This window comes from Scyliorhinus torazame, chromosome 15, assembly GCF_047496885.1.
Source record: "Scyliorhinus torazame isolate Kashiwa2021f chromosome 15, sScyTor2.1, whole genome shotgun sequence".
In the NCBI taxonomy this organism is placed as follows: domain Eukaryota; kingdom Metazoa; phylum Chordata; class Chondrichthyes; order Carcharhiniformes; family Scyliorhinidae; genus Scyliorhinus; species Scyliorhinus torazame.
The window spans coordinates 155,087,484-155,106,348 of record NC_092721.1 but is presented as its reverse complement, the minus strand read 5'-3'; the positions used below and the strand labels follow the sequence as shown (position 1 = coordinate 155,106,348).

At 42.5% G+C, this 18,865-nt stretch overlaps 1 protein-coding gene across 5 annotated transcripts in view; it reads right to left on the bottom strand.

The window, feature by feature from the left end:
- Positions 1-1,397: 1,397 nt before the first annotated feature.
- The window catches only part of uspl1 (ubiquitin specific peptidase like 1), a 49,117-nt gene continuing 31,649 nt past the window's right edge, over positions 1,398-18,865 (bottom strand). For all 5 annotated transcript variants that reach the window (XM_072476970.1, XM_072476969.1, XM_072476971.1 and 2 more), the window contains 4 exons: positions 17,929-18,058; positions 12,662-12,787; positions 12,420-12,580; positions 1,398-4,682 (listed from right to left, as the gene is read on the bottom strand). In XM_072476970.1, the coding sequence (XP_072333071.1) occupies positions 2,587-4,682; positions 12,420-12,580; positions 12,662-12,787; positions 17,929-18,058 (2,513 nt within the window). In that variant the 3' untranslated portion in view covers positions 1,398-2,586. The remainder of the gene's footprint in view (positions 4,683-12,419; positions 12,581-12,661; positions 12,788-17,928; positions 18,059-18,865) is intronic.

Here is an 18,865-nt window from a genome sequence, read left to right as displayed (position 1 = left end):
TTCTTCACTAGTTTCATTTTGAAATATGGCTGACAAGAAGTCCAAAAGCATCAGCTCGTAAGCCCCTCCAAACAAAAAAAAAACGTATGGCTCCAATGTATGGCACCCACAGTACAGCTCAGACCCTCATGCAAAGCCAAGCACAAACTTAAGGGCCATTTCTTCTGGAAGCTGTGCCTGTACGGCATTTGCCCAGAGTTCCAGTTGGTAGGACTCGTAACATCCTACCTCCTTCATTTGCAGAAGTTGACTGCCACACAGGAAATTGCTGGATAATACACAGGAACTCGGTCCCTTTTTATAACTGGTCTCAATTTGCCTCAGGGTACACAGAGAAAGAAGGCTCCACTGCCATTTCAACATAAGGCAATATACAATATTGCAAGTTCTAATTTTAGGAATCATCTCAGTCTTGATCAGACCAGCTGGCCATCTCATACTCAAATTTATATTGCTTCACAACTATATAAAAATGGGGCAGGCGTCTTAATTAAGTACTGGGATGCAACTGGCCAGGTGTCTGGCATTGGCCAGATCAGAAGTAATTCCAAATTTAAACAAATGGGCACTCATCCAGGACAGGCTCAGACTTTGAATTTTTCAGCCTTCCCGTCTAACCACCCAGGGTCAACTTCGCACCGTCTTGACACACTATATCTAATGGCTTCCACCCCCTACCAATTAAACTCATTCATATGAAAGCCAATGTCAAGTGAAAATATCCTCATTGACATCCCATTCTACTTCCATTGCCAATCCTAAACCCCTGCCCTCACATATCAGATTAGCTTTACTCGCCACTCCACTGGTGGCTATCTTGCAAAGAAAATTCTAGATATGCAAGTTATTAGGTTAAAATAAACAAAGAGTGCTTGATCAGACACATTAGTAATACTGAGACCTGAAGGTTAGGTAAATTGGAATAAGTTTGTTTGGCAGCATGGTCAACATTTAAAATAAATTTAGAGTACCCAATTAATTTTTTCCAATTAAGGGGCAATTTAGCGTGGCCAATCCACCTAGCCTGCACATCTTTGGGTTGTGAGGGCGAAACCCAGACCAACACGGGGAGAATGTGAAAACTCCACACGGACAGTGAACCAGAGCCGGAATCAAACCTGGGACCTCGGCGCCGTGAGGCAGCAGGGCTAACCCACTGCGCCACCGTGCTGCCCTAACATGGCCAACTTAACATTCTCATTGAAAGTATGTCAGAGGAACACATCAAAATAATTCAAATGGAACACATTTTTACATGAGGGTAGGATAATGTAAATTACTTTGAGCTAAGAGCCCACTGATATGCTTATTTACTGGACTTTGTGTTGGTGTTTAAGTTATGTTCTGTTGATGTAATTCTCAGCATATGATACATGTCTAATGTCAGTTCACAAACATGAAGAACAGCAAATTTTATTAGCTATCAAAAACATTCTTTAAATAAATCAGCCTAGAAAGGCAATTTTAACTGTGGCCACTGAACAAATTATATACATATCTTATAACTTTCAGCACAAATTTCTACATTGAATTTTCAAAACCCAAGGAACAATAGCGTAGTATAAAATAAACAAAGAACCACAAATATTGGAAATCTGAAACAAATGGAAAAAAATCTAAATAAACATTAGCCATGGAGAAAACTTGGTGTGTTGGACAGACTCCTGGACAAGGCTACTGCCCAAAAGATTGATCATAGTCTTCTCTCCACAGATCCCAATTGACCTACAGTGCGTTTTTTGCATTTGTGGTTTTTTTAAGCTTATCACAATACAGTGTCTCAGTTTTAAGAAATCACCCTTACTTTACATGATATGCTAGTTTAAATTGTAAATCCAGCTACTTTCATAACTTTAACTGAAAGAACTTTGCAGCAATTATAAACAATATTGCACAAAAGGCAAATATTTTTCATTACACTTAGTACACACGATGGGGAAATTTGTAGGATAAGAGTCTAATGGATGATGATATGAATTGCAAGAACAGAACTCAGTGGATTACAGCTGAACTCAGGTGGCACTATAGGCTGGAAATCATTACAAGGATCAACTGCTTCATACTTTGAACATAATCTATTGTTTTTAGTATATTAAGTTGGTTGTAATTACGTCTGCAAGAGCAGTTACAAGAAACTACTGCTGACATCATTGTAAGTTTATAAATATTTGTCGTTCACAAAGAATAAGGATTGACACATTGCACATTTCAAATTAACAAAAAATGTCACATTCATGTAACTATGTTGAGCAAACTCCAGCAAGTTGAATTCCATTTGTCAAAACAGCACACCTGGTTCAGTTTTCTCTTAAAAGGAAAGGTAACATTGCATCAAATGTAGATGGCTTAACATTTTATTCAATAGTGTCATTACAGCTTTACATATCCTTCAAATAACGTGAAACTATGCGAAAACAAAGAGGGTACATTCACAGAATGCACAAACCACCCATTTGCCATGAAATTTCAAAGAGAAGGAATCACTTTTGTTGAAACATGCAAGAGACTGGGAACAATTTACTCGTAATATATTCCAAGTTATAAGCGACAAAGGATTCCTTACTGCTTTCATAGAATTACCATTTCCTAGCAGTTTTCAAAAAGATTTTCATCAAAGTTTGGCAATTCATCTTCATGATCGCCTGCTAAAGAGTTAAGAGTTGATGTGGACAATAAATCTACCAGCATTTCTTCCTTTGTGGGACTCTCATAAATTGATGCACAGCTGTCAGCTACACTGACAGAATCACATTTATAAGCATGGTGCTGCACCTGCACAGTTGAAATTGGTGATGTTTGGTCACCATTAGCAGTCCTTGGATCCATGGTACACCCATCACTCAGTTTACAGTTTGCTACTCCATCTGCTAACATCCCAGAAAGCCTGAATTCAACATTTTGCATACAACGAGATGCGGTGGCTGTCGCTGGAATGAACAGTTCTGCAAGTAATTCATCATGGCTTTGGCTACTATTCAATGATGTACTAGAACCGGTTATGCAAACAGACTTATTCTCTTCAACACCAAGCTCACGCCAAAGTTCATTCAATACATCATCATACAATGTGCTTCCATTACTATTTGGAACATTTAACTGTTCTTCAAAACTAGAAGTATTAACATATTCAGTAGCAAATTCACCATCTTGCTTAGTCTTCATTAGCTGGTCAAGTGAAGCTAGTTGATCTTTTTTGACTTGAAGTTTTTTGAGCAGCTTGAGACGAAGACCATGCGCTTTTGAGTTGACATGATCCACTTCTGCTTTGACTGGGCTGGAGCCAGAGATCGGTTTCTTCATGTTAGAAGCCCCGGTTTCATACATTGTTGGATGGTCATATATTGATGAATTAGAAATAAATGCTTTGGTTATTGCATGGACATCAGAAGGCATCGTCTTGGACAATACTTTGCAGTTTTCCTTCATGTTACCAAAGTCTTGAGGCAAATGGTTGGTATTCTGTATGCAAGCAACATTCGGACTATTTGAATCTTGAGAGATGGGTATTTTTTTGTCTCTCTGCGTATGTTTTGAGAGATATTTGGTTTTGAACCCATCAAAATGGTCCTTTATAGGGTGCTTTGGATCAGTGGTTTTTAGCGAAATATTGCCTTTAGGAACATCTTTAACTTCATTCCGAGGCAAAATTCTAGGTTCGTTGCTAGCCAATGTTGAAAGGTGGCGGTTCAACAAGTTCCTTGTCCAGCCTCCTGCAAAGCTTTTGTTAGTTGCTGGAGGCCGAGAAATATCAGCTGATGACCCATTTACGGGAGATGTTTTCAAGATCGGCGATGCTGGAATTTTGATGGGACTTTTCTTTTGAGTTTTTCTACAAGACTGTATGAATGTTTCTGAACCAACAGAAGTTGTTTCTATTTCTTGTATAGGACAAGCAGGCGGACTCATTGTTAACTTTTTCACAATGGTATCCTTTTGTAACACTGGCTTAACACCAGTTGCATGTGGTCGAGATGCTCTAGGTGGCCAGGAAGGTACTTCAGACTGCAAAATATATTTTTGAGACACATCAGGTTTTATGACAGTTGTCTGGTCCATTTGTTGGCAAATTTCATTACAATACTGTTCTTCGGTACAAGGTTGTACAGTACTAGGTTGGACAGATACATTATGATGAACAGCCATCGGAGTCGCAAGAGACGAATTTTGTAAAGGTAAAGTCTCCAGCTGTCTCTGTAAATCACATTGTTCAGCACTTGGTATGAATTGAGTATTGTTTATTGCGTTCCCTTCACTGTCCACTTTAATTTCTACGAGATTCAGTGTTATCACTGCATCATCGGCCAGTTCCTCCAGAGCTGGAAGCAAGTTACTATTACAAGTTTCTTGTTCATTTTCTTTTGAAGCGTTTATATCTGGTGCAGCAATCTCTGCAAATGTACTGAACGTTGGTTTCTCAACTGCACTTAACGGAACAGGACTATTTAACGATGCTTCACAGAGCAGCTGCGATACAAAGGAAGTGGCATTGCTCTTGAAGGTTGAGGGACTTATGCAAGTCGCAGAGGATGAGTTACAAAATGGGACGGTGTTGCGGCTTTGAGTTGTATTTTCAAGGTCACTCTTTTCCCAGACTACAATGTGAACTTCATGTGGAGAAACTTTCAAAGTTGAACGTCTGCAACTACTGAAACCTTTCAAGTCATCACATTCAAGCCATGACCCTGCAAGATGAGACAACAAAAACTCTTAGAAGTACAGCTACATAGGTTTTTCAAAAATTAATTCCACTTGGGTTAAACTGGAAAATATCAAATATATATTTAAAAATTAATTTAGAGTACACAATTATTATTTTTTCCAATTAAGGGGGAACTTTAGCATGGCCAATCCACCTACCCTGCACATCTTTGGGTTGTGGGGGCGAGACCCACGCAGACACACGGAGTTTCTCCACAAGGAGAGTGATCTGGGGCCGGGATCAAACCCTGGGTCCTTGGTGCCGTGCGGCAGTTGTGCTAACCACTGCATCACCTTGCCACCCAGAAAATACAATTAAGGGTGGCATGCGGCACAGTGGTTAGCACTGGGACTGCGACGCTGAGGACCCGGGTTTGAATCCACTGTCCGTGTGGAGTTTGCACATTCTCCCCATATCTGCGTGGGTTTCACCCCCGCAACCCAAAGATGTGCTGGTTAGGTGGATTGGCCATGCTAAATTGCCCCTTAATTGGAAAAAGAAAAATAATTGGCTACTCTAAATTTTAAAAAAAAGAAAATACAATTAAATATTAACCCCGTTTAAAAATAACAGTATATACTAAATCATTATGTCCTAAAACTTGAAACCATCTACATTTGTTTTTTTTAAAATATATAAACCTGCTCTTTATCTGGCATATCTCCTCGTAAAACTCTGTTCTGAAGCCACATGCTAGCAGCAAGGGCATTAAAATACAGGATTTTTCATAATATTAGTTACTGCATTCTGTTGGACACCCCATTATAGATTCAATAGATGATGCCAAGGATGCAAAACTATAAAAATAAGGTGATATACAAGGATTATTTCCACTGGAGCAAAAAAAGTGGCCAAAGGGAGATAGAAAAGAAGTTTTACAAATAGCAAACAATTATATCCTCCAGTTGGTGAGTTGATGAGGAATCATCAATTTAAAATTACTACCAAGAGATGAGAAATAGGCAAGACAGATTTCTTTATGCAAAGTTGTTGGACAATGGAATGCCAACCACTGGAGGGGTTGAGGCAGAGATCAGTTCAGTTTTTAATGGGAAACAGAAAGGATAAACAATGGAACCAGAGGAAGATACAGGGCTGAGAATTACCTGGACAGTGGAACCAATTTGGTTTAACAAAATGGACTCAATGTTTCAAACTCCTACTTCACAAGGTCACACTAGGAGGCCATGCAGCCCATCAAACATCATTCAATAAGACCATGGCTGATCTCACTGTGACCTTACCTGGGAACCCCACCACCTCGAGGATCTCCTCCAAGTCACTGTTCATTATCCTGACTTGGAAATACATTGGCGTTCATTCACCATCACTGGGTCACAATCCTGGAACTCCCTCCTTAACAGCACTACGGATGTGCCTACACCTCAGGGACTGCAGCGGTTCAAGAAGGCAACTCACCACCACATTCTGAAGGGATGGGCAATAAATGCTGGCCTAACCAGCGAGACCCTCATTCCATAAGATGAATTCTAAAAAGAAAATCTCTCCTTTTCGACTAGCTTCCCCGAACTTTTGTCTGTCTTGTAGATCAAAAATCTGTCTAATCCTGACTTGAATATATTTAATTATTCAGCCCCCATTGCTCTCTGTGGGAGAGCAACTTTCAGAAGAAATTCCTCTTTGTCTCAGTCTTAAATGGGAGACCCCTATTTTGAAACTGTTCCCCCATTTCCAGATTCCCCCCCCCCCACGAGAGGAAACATCCTTTCAGCATCTACCCTGTCAGGTCCCCTCAGAATTTTCTGTGTTTCATTAAGATCACCTCTCATTCAATTAAACTGCTGTGAGTATAGGCACAACGTACTCAGCTTTTCCTCACAAGACAACCCCTTAATCCCAGAAATCAGCCCAGTAATCTTTAAATCAGCCAGTTCTAGTGATGTACATAATTTCAGAATGGAACTAAGTTTTCACTACTGTGAAGTTATCTTTGAAAAGATAACCCAAGTAGAATAGATAACTTCAGCTTGTATTCTGTTCCCAGGTTGCTGCTGTCATTGTTGTAAATAACCTTGAAATTGAATGTAATTTTTAAACAGAAAAATCAGGCTAAAAAAACATGTATGGGTCACTATCATCTAAAGAGCATTCTTTCTTTCTATTTTTTAAATTTAGAGTACCCAATTGATTTTTTTCCAATTAAAGGGCAATTTAGCATGGCCAATCCACCTACCCTGCACATCTTTGGGTTTAGGGGGTGAAACCCACGTAAACCCACAGGGAGAATGTGCAAACTCCACACGGACAGTGACCCAGAGCCGGGATCGAACATGGGACATCGGCGGCGTGATGCAGCAGTGCTAACCACTGCGCCACTGTGCTTTAAAGAGCAATTTAATGAAATCAAGAGATTTGTAACAATGAAAAGTAATACACAAAATTCCTAATTTATTTCCCTGTAATTATTATACACATTCTTCGGTATAGAATCTTACAGCACAGAGGATAAACCCTGATCGAGTGTGCAGGAGGGCATGCCAGAAGCAGCAGCAGATATTTTGAAAAATGAGATATCAACCTGAAGTTACAACACATAACTACTTGCATCCCAGACTGCAGCGGCAGCATGCGATAGTCAGAGCTGATCAATCCCACACCCAATGGATTAGACTCAAGCTCTGCAAATGCGGTCACATCAAGTCACAAATGCTGTTGGACAATTAAACGAACTTGAGACGGCTCCACCAATATCCCCAATTTCAATTATGAGGAAGGTCAGCACATCAGTGCTTAAACACAAGGCTGAAGCAGTTGCAACTATCTTCAGTCAGAAGTGCCAAGTGGATGATATTTCATGGACTCCTTCAGAGGCCCAGCATCGCAAATGTCAGGCTTCACCCAATTTGATTCACTCCATGTGACATCAAGGCTTGGCCAAAAGCACTGGTTTCTAAGGCTATGGGGCCTTGACAACATTCTGGCAATAGCACTGAAAACTTGTACCCCAGAACTACAGAACTAGCCACCTCCCTAGCCAAGCTGTTTAGTACAGCTACAACACGAGCATCTACCATGCAATGTGGAAAATTGCCCAGAGTCTCTTGTTCACAAAAAGCAGGAGAAATCCAACCTATTACTCCCCTGGTCTACTTTATTAGCCAGGTGCTGGAAGGGATCACTGACAGTGCTATCAATCGGCACTTACTCAGCAATAATCTCCTCACTGATGCTCAGTTTGTGTTCCACCAGGGCCACTCAGCTCCCGATCTAATTACAGCTCCTACTATGGACAAGAGCCAAATTTAAGATGAGAGGTGAGAGTGACTACCCTTGAAATCAAGGCAGCGTTTGACCAATTGTAGCATCAAGGAGCCCTAGAAAAGGTAAAGTTAATAGGAATCAAGGGGGAAACTCTCAACTGGTTGGATTCATGCCTGGCATAAAGTGTCTACTCAGGCTGGCATCTGCAACTATTTTTCCGTAATATTGATGACAGTATTGGTGCTGCTTCATGCTCTTGTCTGGACCTAGATATTTTGCTTCCAATTTCCACTCCTCTCTCACCTTCACGTGGTCCATTGCCAATATTTCCCTTTCCTTCCTTGACACCTCGGTCTCCATTTCGAGCGACAGACTGACCACAAACATTAATTATAAACCCACCAATTGAGCACGGACAAGTGGTTTTTTTCAGAAGGTAGAGGATAAGTGTGAGCGTTGGTCACAGGGGCCGGCGAATCACACGCACATGTTCTGGTCTTGCCCTAAACTGGTGAGCTTTTGGGTCTCCTTCTTCAGCACCATGTCAGGAATTCTTGGGATTGAGTTGGAGCCTTGCTGTTTGGTTGCTGTCTTTGGGGTCCTGGATTCGGCAGAGCTCCAGACAGATGTGAAGGTGGATGCTCTGGCCTTCGCCTTGTTAATAGCACAAAGGAGAGTTCTGTTTGGGTGGAGGATTCCACCCCATTTTCAGTTTCTCTACCTTTGTGGCATCTGTTCTGATAGTGCCACAGTGCAACCTTTGAAAAAGGTGCTTCTGACATGTTTGCCTTTTTCCTTAACCAAGGTTTCCCTCCCACTGTGGTTAATAGGACACTCAACGTGGTTTGACCAATTCCCCACACCTCTGCCCTCACCCTTTCCCCTCCAGAATCATGATAGGGTCTCCCTTGTCCTCACTTTTAACCCCACCAGCCTCCACATTCAAAGGATCATCCTCCACCATTTCTACCAGCTCCAGCATGATGCCACCACTAAATGCATCTCACGCCCACCTCCCGTCAGCATTCCACAGGGACCCCTCCCTCCGTGGCCCTTGGTCCACTCTCCATCACACCCAACTCCCCATCGCATGGCACCTTCCCTTACAATCGCAGAATGTGTAACAACTCTGCCTTTGCCGCCTCATCATCGTTCAAGGGCCCAAACACACTTTTCAGGTTACGCAGCGTTTCACTTGCACTTCATCAATTTTATTTATTGCAGTCACTGCTCCCAACGTGGTCTCCTCTACACTGGGGAGATCAACTGCAGACTGGGTGACCGCTTTTCGGATACCTTCACTCAGTCTGCTAGTATGGCCCCACCCTTCCTGTTGCTTGTCTCTTTTAATTCAATACCTTGTTCTAATGCCCACATGTTTGTCCTTGGCTTGTCGCAATGCTTCACTGAAGCTTGGCGCAAGCTGGAGGAGCAACATCTCATCTTCCAGTTGGGCATGTTGCAGCCCTCAGGACTCAACATCGAGTTCGACAACTTTAGATTTTGACCTTTCTCCTCCAACTTATCCCCCTTGATCTTTTAAAAAAAATATTCCAGACATGTATTGTCTCGATGCAAAACACCTCCATCCCCCCTCACCAGGCCATCTGTCATTTGTTCTTAAAATTTCTACTTTCTGTTGCAGTTTCTTTTGCTCCAACATTCTCCCTCTTTTCAGTTCCAAAGGGATTCTGGCTCGAAACATTAACTCTGATAGATATTGACAGACCTGCTGCGTTTTTCCAACTTTCTCTATCTTGTTTCAGATTTCAGCATCCGCAGTTTTTGCTTTGGAATGGGCAGGTTGTCTTATGAGGAAAGGCTGGACAGGTTAGGCTTGTACCTGCTGGGAGCTGAGAAGAGCAAGAGGCAACTTGACTGAAAAATACAAAGATCCTGAGGGGCTTTGACAGGAGGATGTGGAGAGGTTGTTTCCTTTTGCGGGAGATTCACGAACTAAAGGGCCACTGTTTGAAAATAAGGGGTCGCCCATTTAAGACTGAGGAGGCGCAAAATTCTTTCATTCAGAGGGGCAGTGAGTCTTTCGAACTCTTCCTGAAAAAGGTGGTCTCTGAATATTTTACGGCAAGGTAGTGCGGGAAGCATATTTGAGGTTACTATCAAATCAGCCATGATTTTATTAAATTGCAGAGCAGGTTAGAGGGACTGAATGGCCTTCTCCTGCTCCTTGTTTGTATGTCAAGTGTGTAATGGAATACTTTTCACTTGCCTGGATAAGTGCAGCTCCAACAACGCTCAAGAAGCTTGACACCATCCAGGACAAAACAACTGACCTGATTGACACCCCATCCACCACCGTAAACATTCAATCTCTCCACTCTCTGCACATAGACAGGCAATGCTTACCATCTACGAGATGTGCTGCAGCAACTCATTATGGCTCCTTCAACAGAGCCTTCCAAACCTGCAAACTCTACCATTTAGAAGGAAAAGAGTAACAGGTGCTTGGGAACATCACCACCTGCAAGTTCCCGGTCAAGCCACACATCACCCAGAATTGGAAATATATTGCCAATCCTTCACTGGGTCAACAACCTTCCAAATACCTCCGAGGGCAAACCTTCGCCACATGGTCTGCAGCACTTCAAGAAATTGGCTGAGCGCTACCTTGTCAAGGGTAATCAGGGATGGGCAACAATTGTTGACCTAAGAGTGACAGCCACACCCCAGGAAACTTTTTTAAAAATGATAAAAGAGATGCAAAAATGTAATACATACTAGAAATATTGAAGCCTTTGTTAATTAACCAGGCAAAGCCCAAGTCCCAATTTCTATATTTGCGGCTACAATACTCAGATTTTGAAAATGTAGTCACAAGCCTTCAAGTTTTATTCTTATGGAGCACAAATAAGAAAATAAACAAGGCTTCCGTAAGAGGTGAGGCACGATACTGTCAGAGAAAACAAAGAATAGGTTCTGGACAAAATTGAAGCTGGGACTGCTGGGAGACAGAAAGAATAATATTGTACTTGGATACAAAGGGACAAGTCACAGATTTTCCATTGTGCATTAAAAAAAACTTTTAGTACATTGGTGTCATTGGCACAGGTGAAATTTACTGCCATACCTGGTTTTATGTAGCTAGTTAAGACCTAATCACATTGGTATGACACTGGAGTTACAGAGGCCGGCCCAGGAAAAAGACAAGATTTAATTCCCCAAATGACATAACTAGTTTGGGAATGTACAAATACCAATAGGAGATCACTAAAGCACATCCTATGAAATGGAATGTTTTTTTAGGGCACCTGGACCCGACAGAAGAACCCCAAAAGAAATGACAAGAAGAAGAAACATTAGTATTCTTTAAAGAGGCCATGGACAATTTACTCTGCAAAAGATCCTATGCACAACTTTCCTTAGCGCTGCAGAAATGTTTACTCCGAGTGATTCAGAAGGTAGTGAAGAAATAAATCTGGATTATCTGATCAGATGTCACAGCCAACATAAATTACTTGTGAACAGTTCCTTTCCAGGAGGATACTCAATTTACCTTTACTCTTTTACCTCCCTACTTTCATTAGTAGGTGAGCAACTGAAACAAAATTCAAGAAAAGTGAGCTTTGACAAAGAATCATCCGGACTCGAAACCTGAACTCTTTTCTCTCCTTACAGATGCTGCCAGACCTGCTGAGATTTTCCAGCATTTTCTCTTTTGGTTTTAGATTCCATCATCTGCAGTAATTTGCTTTTTTTTAAAAACCAATCCAATTTCCAGCAACTCAATATCTAGATACTATAGACTTGCATGCAACCTGCTTCATGTTCAATATACAAGAACACATTCCAATCCAGAAGGCTTACCACCAATAAGTACAGCACTCAGGTCAAATTTCCCTCTCGTCTACTGGAGTAATTCCAGAAAAGTGAGTACAAAAGGGAAAAATGTCAGCTACAGGACTATGATTACTAGTTATACCTAAATCTCCCCATTTCACCATTGCATTTTTTATACTCATGAGATGACATTGTTAATTATTAGTTTAAAAGGAACTGAAAAATAATTTACATATGCAAGTTTAATCGCAGTGCAAATCCAAACCCATAAAAGGGTTGGGGGTTCTGGGTGGGCGGGCGGGCAAGAACACAGGCAGGAATAAACAAAGGCGGCTAGCGCAGCTCCTTGGCGTTTGACCTCAATTAAAATGTTGAGATCAGCTGCAATTTTCTCCTAAACATTCAAAAGTTTTAACTGTTGAAAGAATCTCTATGCATGCATTGAGACATCTGTACAACTGTCTTCTGGGCAGGACAGCTGGGAGCCTTGGGCCAGGCAGGAACCAGGCAATGCTAGAACCTGACCCCCAGAGAAGCAGTTGCATCACAGATGACCCTTTAGTGTTTTATATTCCTAATTTTCCAACATGATCATTTCAAGCGCCAACAGGAAATCAATGCTCTAAGCAGAAAATGCTCCTGGCAGAAAAACAATGTTAGCCAAAATCCTGAAAATAACATCTGAAAAAGCAATGCATACCATCAGAATTCTGAATCCATGTCACAAAGTGCTTCGGAGATTGTAAGTACTGAATTATGGTGCAGATCCTGTACGAGTAGCCTTGAAAGTCAAATCTGTAAATGTCCAAGTCTGCATTTGGTAGACCATCGACAAAATGTAGCATATATAATGATGATACACTAGGAGAAACAGAATTTGATTTTAGTCATTCCAAATCACAATTAAATATAACCAGAAATATTAATGAACAGTGTACTTACCGATCTAAAATCATCTTCCTCCTTTGATCTTTATCTCGACACTTATTGCAGGGCGATTTATGAATTGCATTCAGTGGGTGCCAATCTGAAATTATTTTTGTAAACGTAGTCAAAGTTTTCATACACCTATAAAAAGAAAATCTTTCCATAAACACCCATGCAAAGGTTTTTATTTCAGCAAAAATGTCTGCTCTATATTTACATCTGAATATACTGCATATTTAAAGATAATTTTTGTTGCAAAATAAATTGTCCATCTGTAGGGGCTTCACTTTTAATGATACCCCCCTCATATATTGAATTCAACTTTTCTTTTTGAAAATATTTTTGAGACATTTATAATTTTAACATTCTAATCAACAGAGCGGTCCAGCACACACAAAAGCCCCACAATAACATATCCAACTTCCCCCCACCCTAACTCCTAGCTATCTATATATTAGATTCCCTGCCCTTTCACTTTCACTGCTGACTGTCAGTTTTCCTTCAATAAGTCGATGAACGGCTGCCACCTCCGAGCGAACCCCTGTAATGATCCCCCTCAATGCGAACTTAATCTTTACTAGCCTAAGAAACTCTGCCAAGTCACTGACCCACATCCCTGACTTTGGAGGCTCGGAGTCCTTCCATCCCATTAAAATCTGTCTCCGGACCACCAGGGAGGCAAAGGCCAAAACGTCAGCCTCTCTTCCCCCTTCCCCTTCCCCTCCCCCCCCCCCCCCCCCCCCCCCCCGGTTCCCGGATCTTTTGACACTCCAAATATTGCCACCTCTGGACGCGGAGTCACCCTCCCTTCCAGGACCTCTGACATCCCTGCCAAAATCCCCTCAGCTTCAGACAAGGTCAAAACATATGTACATGATTCGCTGGACTTCCCCCTCACCGCCCACATCCTCCTCAAAAAATCTACTTATCCGGGCCACAGTCATATGAGCACTGTGGACCACCTTGAACTGGATCAGGCTGAGCCTGGCACACGACGAGGATGCATTGATTCTCCTCAGGGCCTTCTCCCATAGCCCGACTTCCAACTCCCCTCTCAACTCCTCCTCCCAATTCTTCGTCACCTCCCCGATTCGGACTCCTTCCCACTCCATCAGTTCCTTATATATTTCCAAGATCCTCCCCTCCCCAACCCCTGCTCTAGACATCACCCTATCTTGTAGTCCCTTAGAGGGAGGCAAGGGAAGCTTGGAACTTGCTTCCGGACAAAATCCTGTACCTGCAGATACCGGAATCCGTTCCCACCCGGCAACTCAAACTCCTCCTCTAGCTCCTCCAGGCTTGGGAAACCCTCCTCAATGAAGAGATCCCCAAATCTCTCAATCCCCGCCCGCTGTCGCCTCCTAAAGCCCCCGTCCAGCCCCCCCATAGCAAACCTGTGATTATCACAGATCGGTGACCATACCGATGCCCCCTCCAGTCTTGTGTTGCTTCCGTTGCCCCTACAGTCTCAGGGCTGCCACTACCACTGGACTTATGAAGAATTGAGCCGACGAGAATGGCAGAGGTGCCGTTAACAGAACCCTCAGAAGGCGGCATGTGGTGCAGTGGTTACCACTGGGACTGGGGCGCTGAGGACCCGGGTTCGAATCTCGGCCCTGGGTCATTGTCCTTGTGGAGTTTGCACATTCTCCCCATGTCTGCGTGGGTTTCATCCCCACAACTCAAAGATGTGCAGATTTGGTGGCTTGGCCACGCTAAATTGCCCCTTACTGGGAAAGAAATTGGGTACTCTAAATTTAAAAAAAAAACCAGAGCCTTCAGACTCGTCCCCTTGCAAGATGCCGCCTCCACTCCGACCCCATCCCCACTACCCATTTCCTAATTATCAAAATATTGGCCGTCCGGTAATAGTTAATAAAGTTTGGAAGGGCCAAGCCGCCTTCACTGCGCCCCCGATCAAGAAGGACCTTCTCCACCCTCTGAGCTTTCCCGGCCCATATAAAACCCGAGATCGCCGTGTTCATCTTCCTAAAAAATGCCTTGGGGGTAGATTGGGAGACACAAACACAAACAGCAATCTTGGGAGGACTGTCATCTTCACAGTTTGTACTCTCCCCGCAATGACAGCGGGAGCACGTCACACCTACCAAAGTCCCCTTTCATTTGTTCAATCATCCTGCCCAAATTTAGTTTATGGAGCTGACCCCAGTCCCTTGCCACTTGAATCCCCAGGTACCTAAAACTCCTTCCCACCACTTTGAATAGCATCTCCCTCAGTCTCCTCTCCTGCCACTGGCTGTACCGCAAAATCCTCACTCTTGCCATATTCAGTTTGTAAGCGGAGAACAGGCCAAATTCCTCCAGTAATCCCATAATTCCTGCGATTCCCCCCAAAGGGTCTGTTATATAAAGGAGTAAATCATCCGCATAGAGTGAGGCCCTATGTTCCACCTCCTCTCTCAATATCCCCCGCCAAATGTTCGATGCCCTCAGCGCCATTGCCAAAGGCTCTATGGCCAGGGCAAACAGTAGTGGGGAGAGTGGACACCCCTACTTTGTCCCCCTGCACAGTCCAAAATACTCTGATCGAACCCGGTTGGTCCTTACATTCGCTACCGGTGCCTGATATAGCAACCGGACCCAGTCCACGAATCCCTGCCCGAACCCAAACCTTCCCAGGACATCCCACAGATACTTCCACTTAACCCGATCAAAGGCCTTTTCTGCGTCCATGGCCACCACCACCTCGACCTCACGCCCCTCAACAGGCATCATTACATTTAGGAGCCGCCTAAAGTTGGACGTCAGGTGTCGTCCCTTCACAAATCCCATCTGGTGCTCCCCTATTATCCCCGGAACACAATCCTCTGAATTCAATCTATTTTAACATGTTGAGTAAAATTGTACTCCGTATTTCAGATGGGATTTGATCAGTGGCTCTGAACAACTGAAACATTACTTCCTCCCCAGTTTCCAAAAGTTAGGTGGGGTTGCTGGGTTACGGGGAGAGGGTGAAGTTGTGGGCTTAGCTAGGGTGCTCTTTCAGGGACCGGTGTAGACTCGATCGGCCAAATGGCCTCCTCCTTCTGCACTGTAAATTCTATGATTCAAAGAATATTTCAGATTCTTGAGATAAAATGCCAATATTCCAATTGCCTTTTTGAACCCATTCTTCCAAAAGATACTAGTCGCCTATATCAATAAAGTATTCGGATCTTTTTTGTTGGCTCTGAAGTGGATTAACTCATTTCTCGATGTTAAACGCCACCTGCCATTTTTGTCCACTGATTTAATTTGTGTATGTCTCTCAAGTTCCTGCTCCCATCTATACAACCTGTTGTCTCCTAACTTGGGATCAAACTTGGATATATAACTTTCTATTCCTTTATCCAAGATATCCAACGGCAGCACGGTAGCATTGTGGATAGCACAATTGCTTCACAGCTCCAGGGTCCCAGGTTCGATTCCGGCTTGGGTCACTGTCTGTGCGGAGTCTGCACATCTTCCCAGTGTGTGTGTGGGTTTCCTCCGGGTGCTCCGGTTTCCTCCCACAGTCCAAAGATGTGCAGTTTAGGTGGAGTGGCCATGATCAATTGCCCTTAGTGTCCAAAATTGTCCTTAGTGTTGGGTGGGGTTACTGGGTTATGGGGATAGGGTGGAGGTGTTGACCTTGGGTAGGGTGCTCTTTCCAAGAGCCGGTGCAGACTCGATGGGCCGAATGGCCTCCTTCTGCACTGTAAATTCTATGAAATTCTATGATATTGAAACATTGTCAAAAGCTGCAGTTCCAGTCCAGATTCCAGGGAATTAATCACATCCTGCCAACTAGAATCCATTTCCTTTATCCATATTCTCATCTTCTATATTCCAAAAAAACTCCCAACACTTGACTTTGTTTCACGTTCAAGTTCAGAATACGTTTACTGAAATGATGTGCAATTATAATAATAATCTTTATTGTCACAAGTAGGCTTACATTAAAACTGCAATGAAGCTACTGTGAAAAGCCCCTAGTCACCACATTCCGGCGCGTTTGGGTACACAGAGGGAGAATTCAGAATGTCCAAATTAACTAACAGCACGTCTTTCAGGACTTGTGGGAGGAAACCGGAGGAACCCCACGCAGACACGGGGAGAACGTGCAGACTCCGCACAGACAGTGACCCAAGCCAAGAATCAAATCTGGGACCCTGGCACTGTGAAGCAGGTGGATTGGCCACGCTAAATTGCCCCTTAATTGGAAAAAATGAATTGGATACTCTTAAATTTAAAAAAAACAGAATGTCAATGATAAGGCTCTAGATTTTTAATTAGTTTCTTTAGGAAGAACTATGGATTGACCAAACATAAAGACAAATAATGTGACTATTTTGAATTTGAAAACAGTAAACAAAACTCTAAGAACTGTACAAATTGGTAAAGAGAACAAATATGTTCAAGGCGTTGCAATGGTCTATCTGCAAATGGAAAATGTGAGGGGAAAGACAGGAACAATCAATCGCCCAGTTTAGCATTTTTAAAAGGCTTTTTGTACAATGAAACAATGGATCAGTACAGACTTTGGATTCTTCAGAATCCTGCGTCTAGCCTTGTTTAATGCCAGGGCAGGAAACCAAGATAATTCAAATACTGTGAGTTAGTACAGGCAATGTATGTATTATTGTCCAATAGATTAACTTAACAGGGCTGATGACAGAGAAATCTTTGGTGGGAGATCTCATTGTTATTGGACCTGCCTAGGTTTACTTATGTAAGTGATTAGATTCACATAAGATTTCAACTGAGTGCATCAACCTGCACCAACACCTACAGGGCAGCACAGTGGTGCAGTGGTTAGCACTGCTGCCTACGACATTGAGGACCCGGGTTCGATCCCGGCCCCGGGTCACTGTCTGTGTGGAGTTTGCACATTCTCCCCGTGTCTGCGTAGGTTTCACACCCCACAACCCAAAATGTGCAGGCTAGGTGGATTGGCCGCACTAAATTGGAAAAAAATGATTGGATACTCTAAATTGATTTTTTAAAACTGCATTAACACCTGATTTACTCCTTCATGGTTTGCCATTAATAAACAATAAAACTGATTGAAAATTGATGGCATCACAACAGAGAATGAAACTTTCCAGACTAAAAATGCTTTTGAATTTCCAACATCTATTTAATTGTTTTTAATAAATACACGGGGCACAGTAAAAATTAACACTCAAGAACAGGAAAATATGTGCTGGTTAGAAGTTAATCTGGTATCTATATTGTAATAATTTGGCAGAGCATTGAAACTTTCTGGCAATAATATGTCTGAATTAAAAAAATACACTTGCCTCTCGTCATTTTTATAGCCGCATTTCATACATTCAAAACTCCAAACATATGACTGCATGAACAGCTTTTCAACATACGGATCCTGCCGTAGAAGTTGTGGAAAAGCAAAGACTGGACTATCGGGCATTCCTGCAAGAAAGTAAAAATGCATTGATACATGATAAAGACTACATCCCTAGGAGTTCTATTGCAGTTCCAATGACAGCTAATATTATTGGGGATGGGAGTGGAAAAAGGTTCCCGAGGACAGCCCATGAATAGGCGGGAAAAATAGCATTGACCTAATCTGTGCAGATTGCCCTTGCATATATTGTAACATTTGGATTATAGATATGCACTGATTGAGGTTAGACAAGTTACCTGGTTGAGACAATAGCAATTGCACAATTTAAGAACTACTAGCAGATGCGTTAGTGTCAATATGATATGCCCACTATATGGGGTGGTTGCGAAAACTAAAAAGTAACCAGTACATGAATAGAAGTTCAGGACATCTCGCTTAGCAATTGTCGGCAGCCGTATTAGGAATCGCAGTACGACAGTGATTTTAATAAAGGAAAAATTTGACTTTGGCAGTTTTGTTTCTTTAAAAAAAAGTCAACTTATTTTTCGAAATAGTCATCACACTTAATAGTGTATATAATAGGTTATAAAGGTACATTTGTAACTGACCCCCACGGCACTTTTTGCCCGATATAGGCATCTGCTAAGTGTGGAAAGAGCATTGCGATATGATTGGTGTGATGAATGTAGGAAATTTTAGATATTGTATTATGTGTCTGTTGCAGTCATGTTATTAAAATAACTTCGGTCATGGGTGAGGTTTCGGCCGCCATGCTATGGGAAGCACTTAAGGCAATAGTCAAGTGGGAGTTTATATCGATACGGGCACACAGGGACAAGACGGAGCGGGCAGAGATGGCGATGATGGTGGAT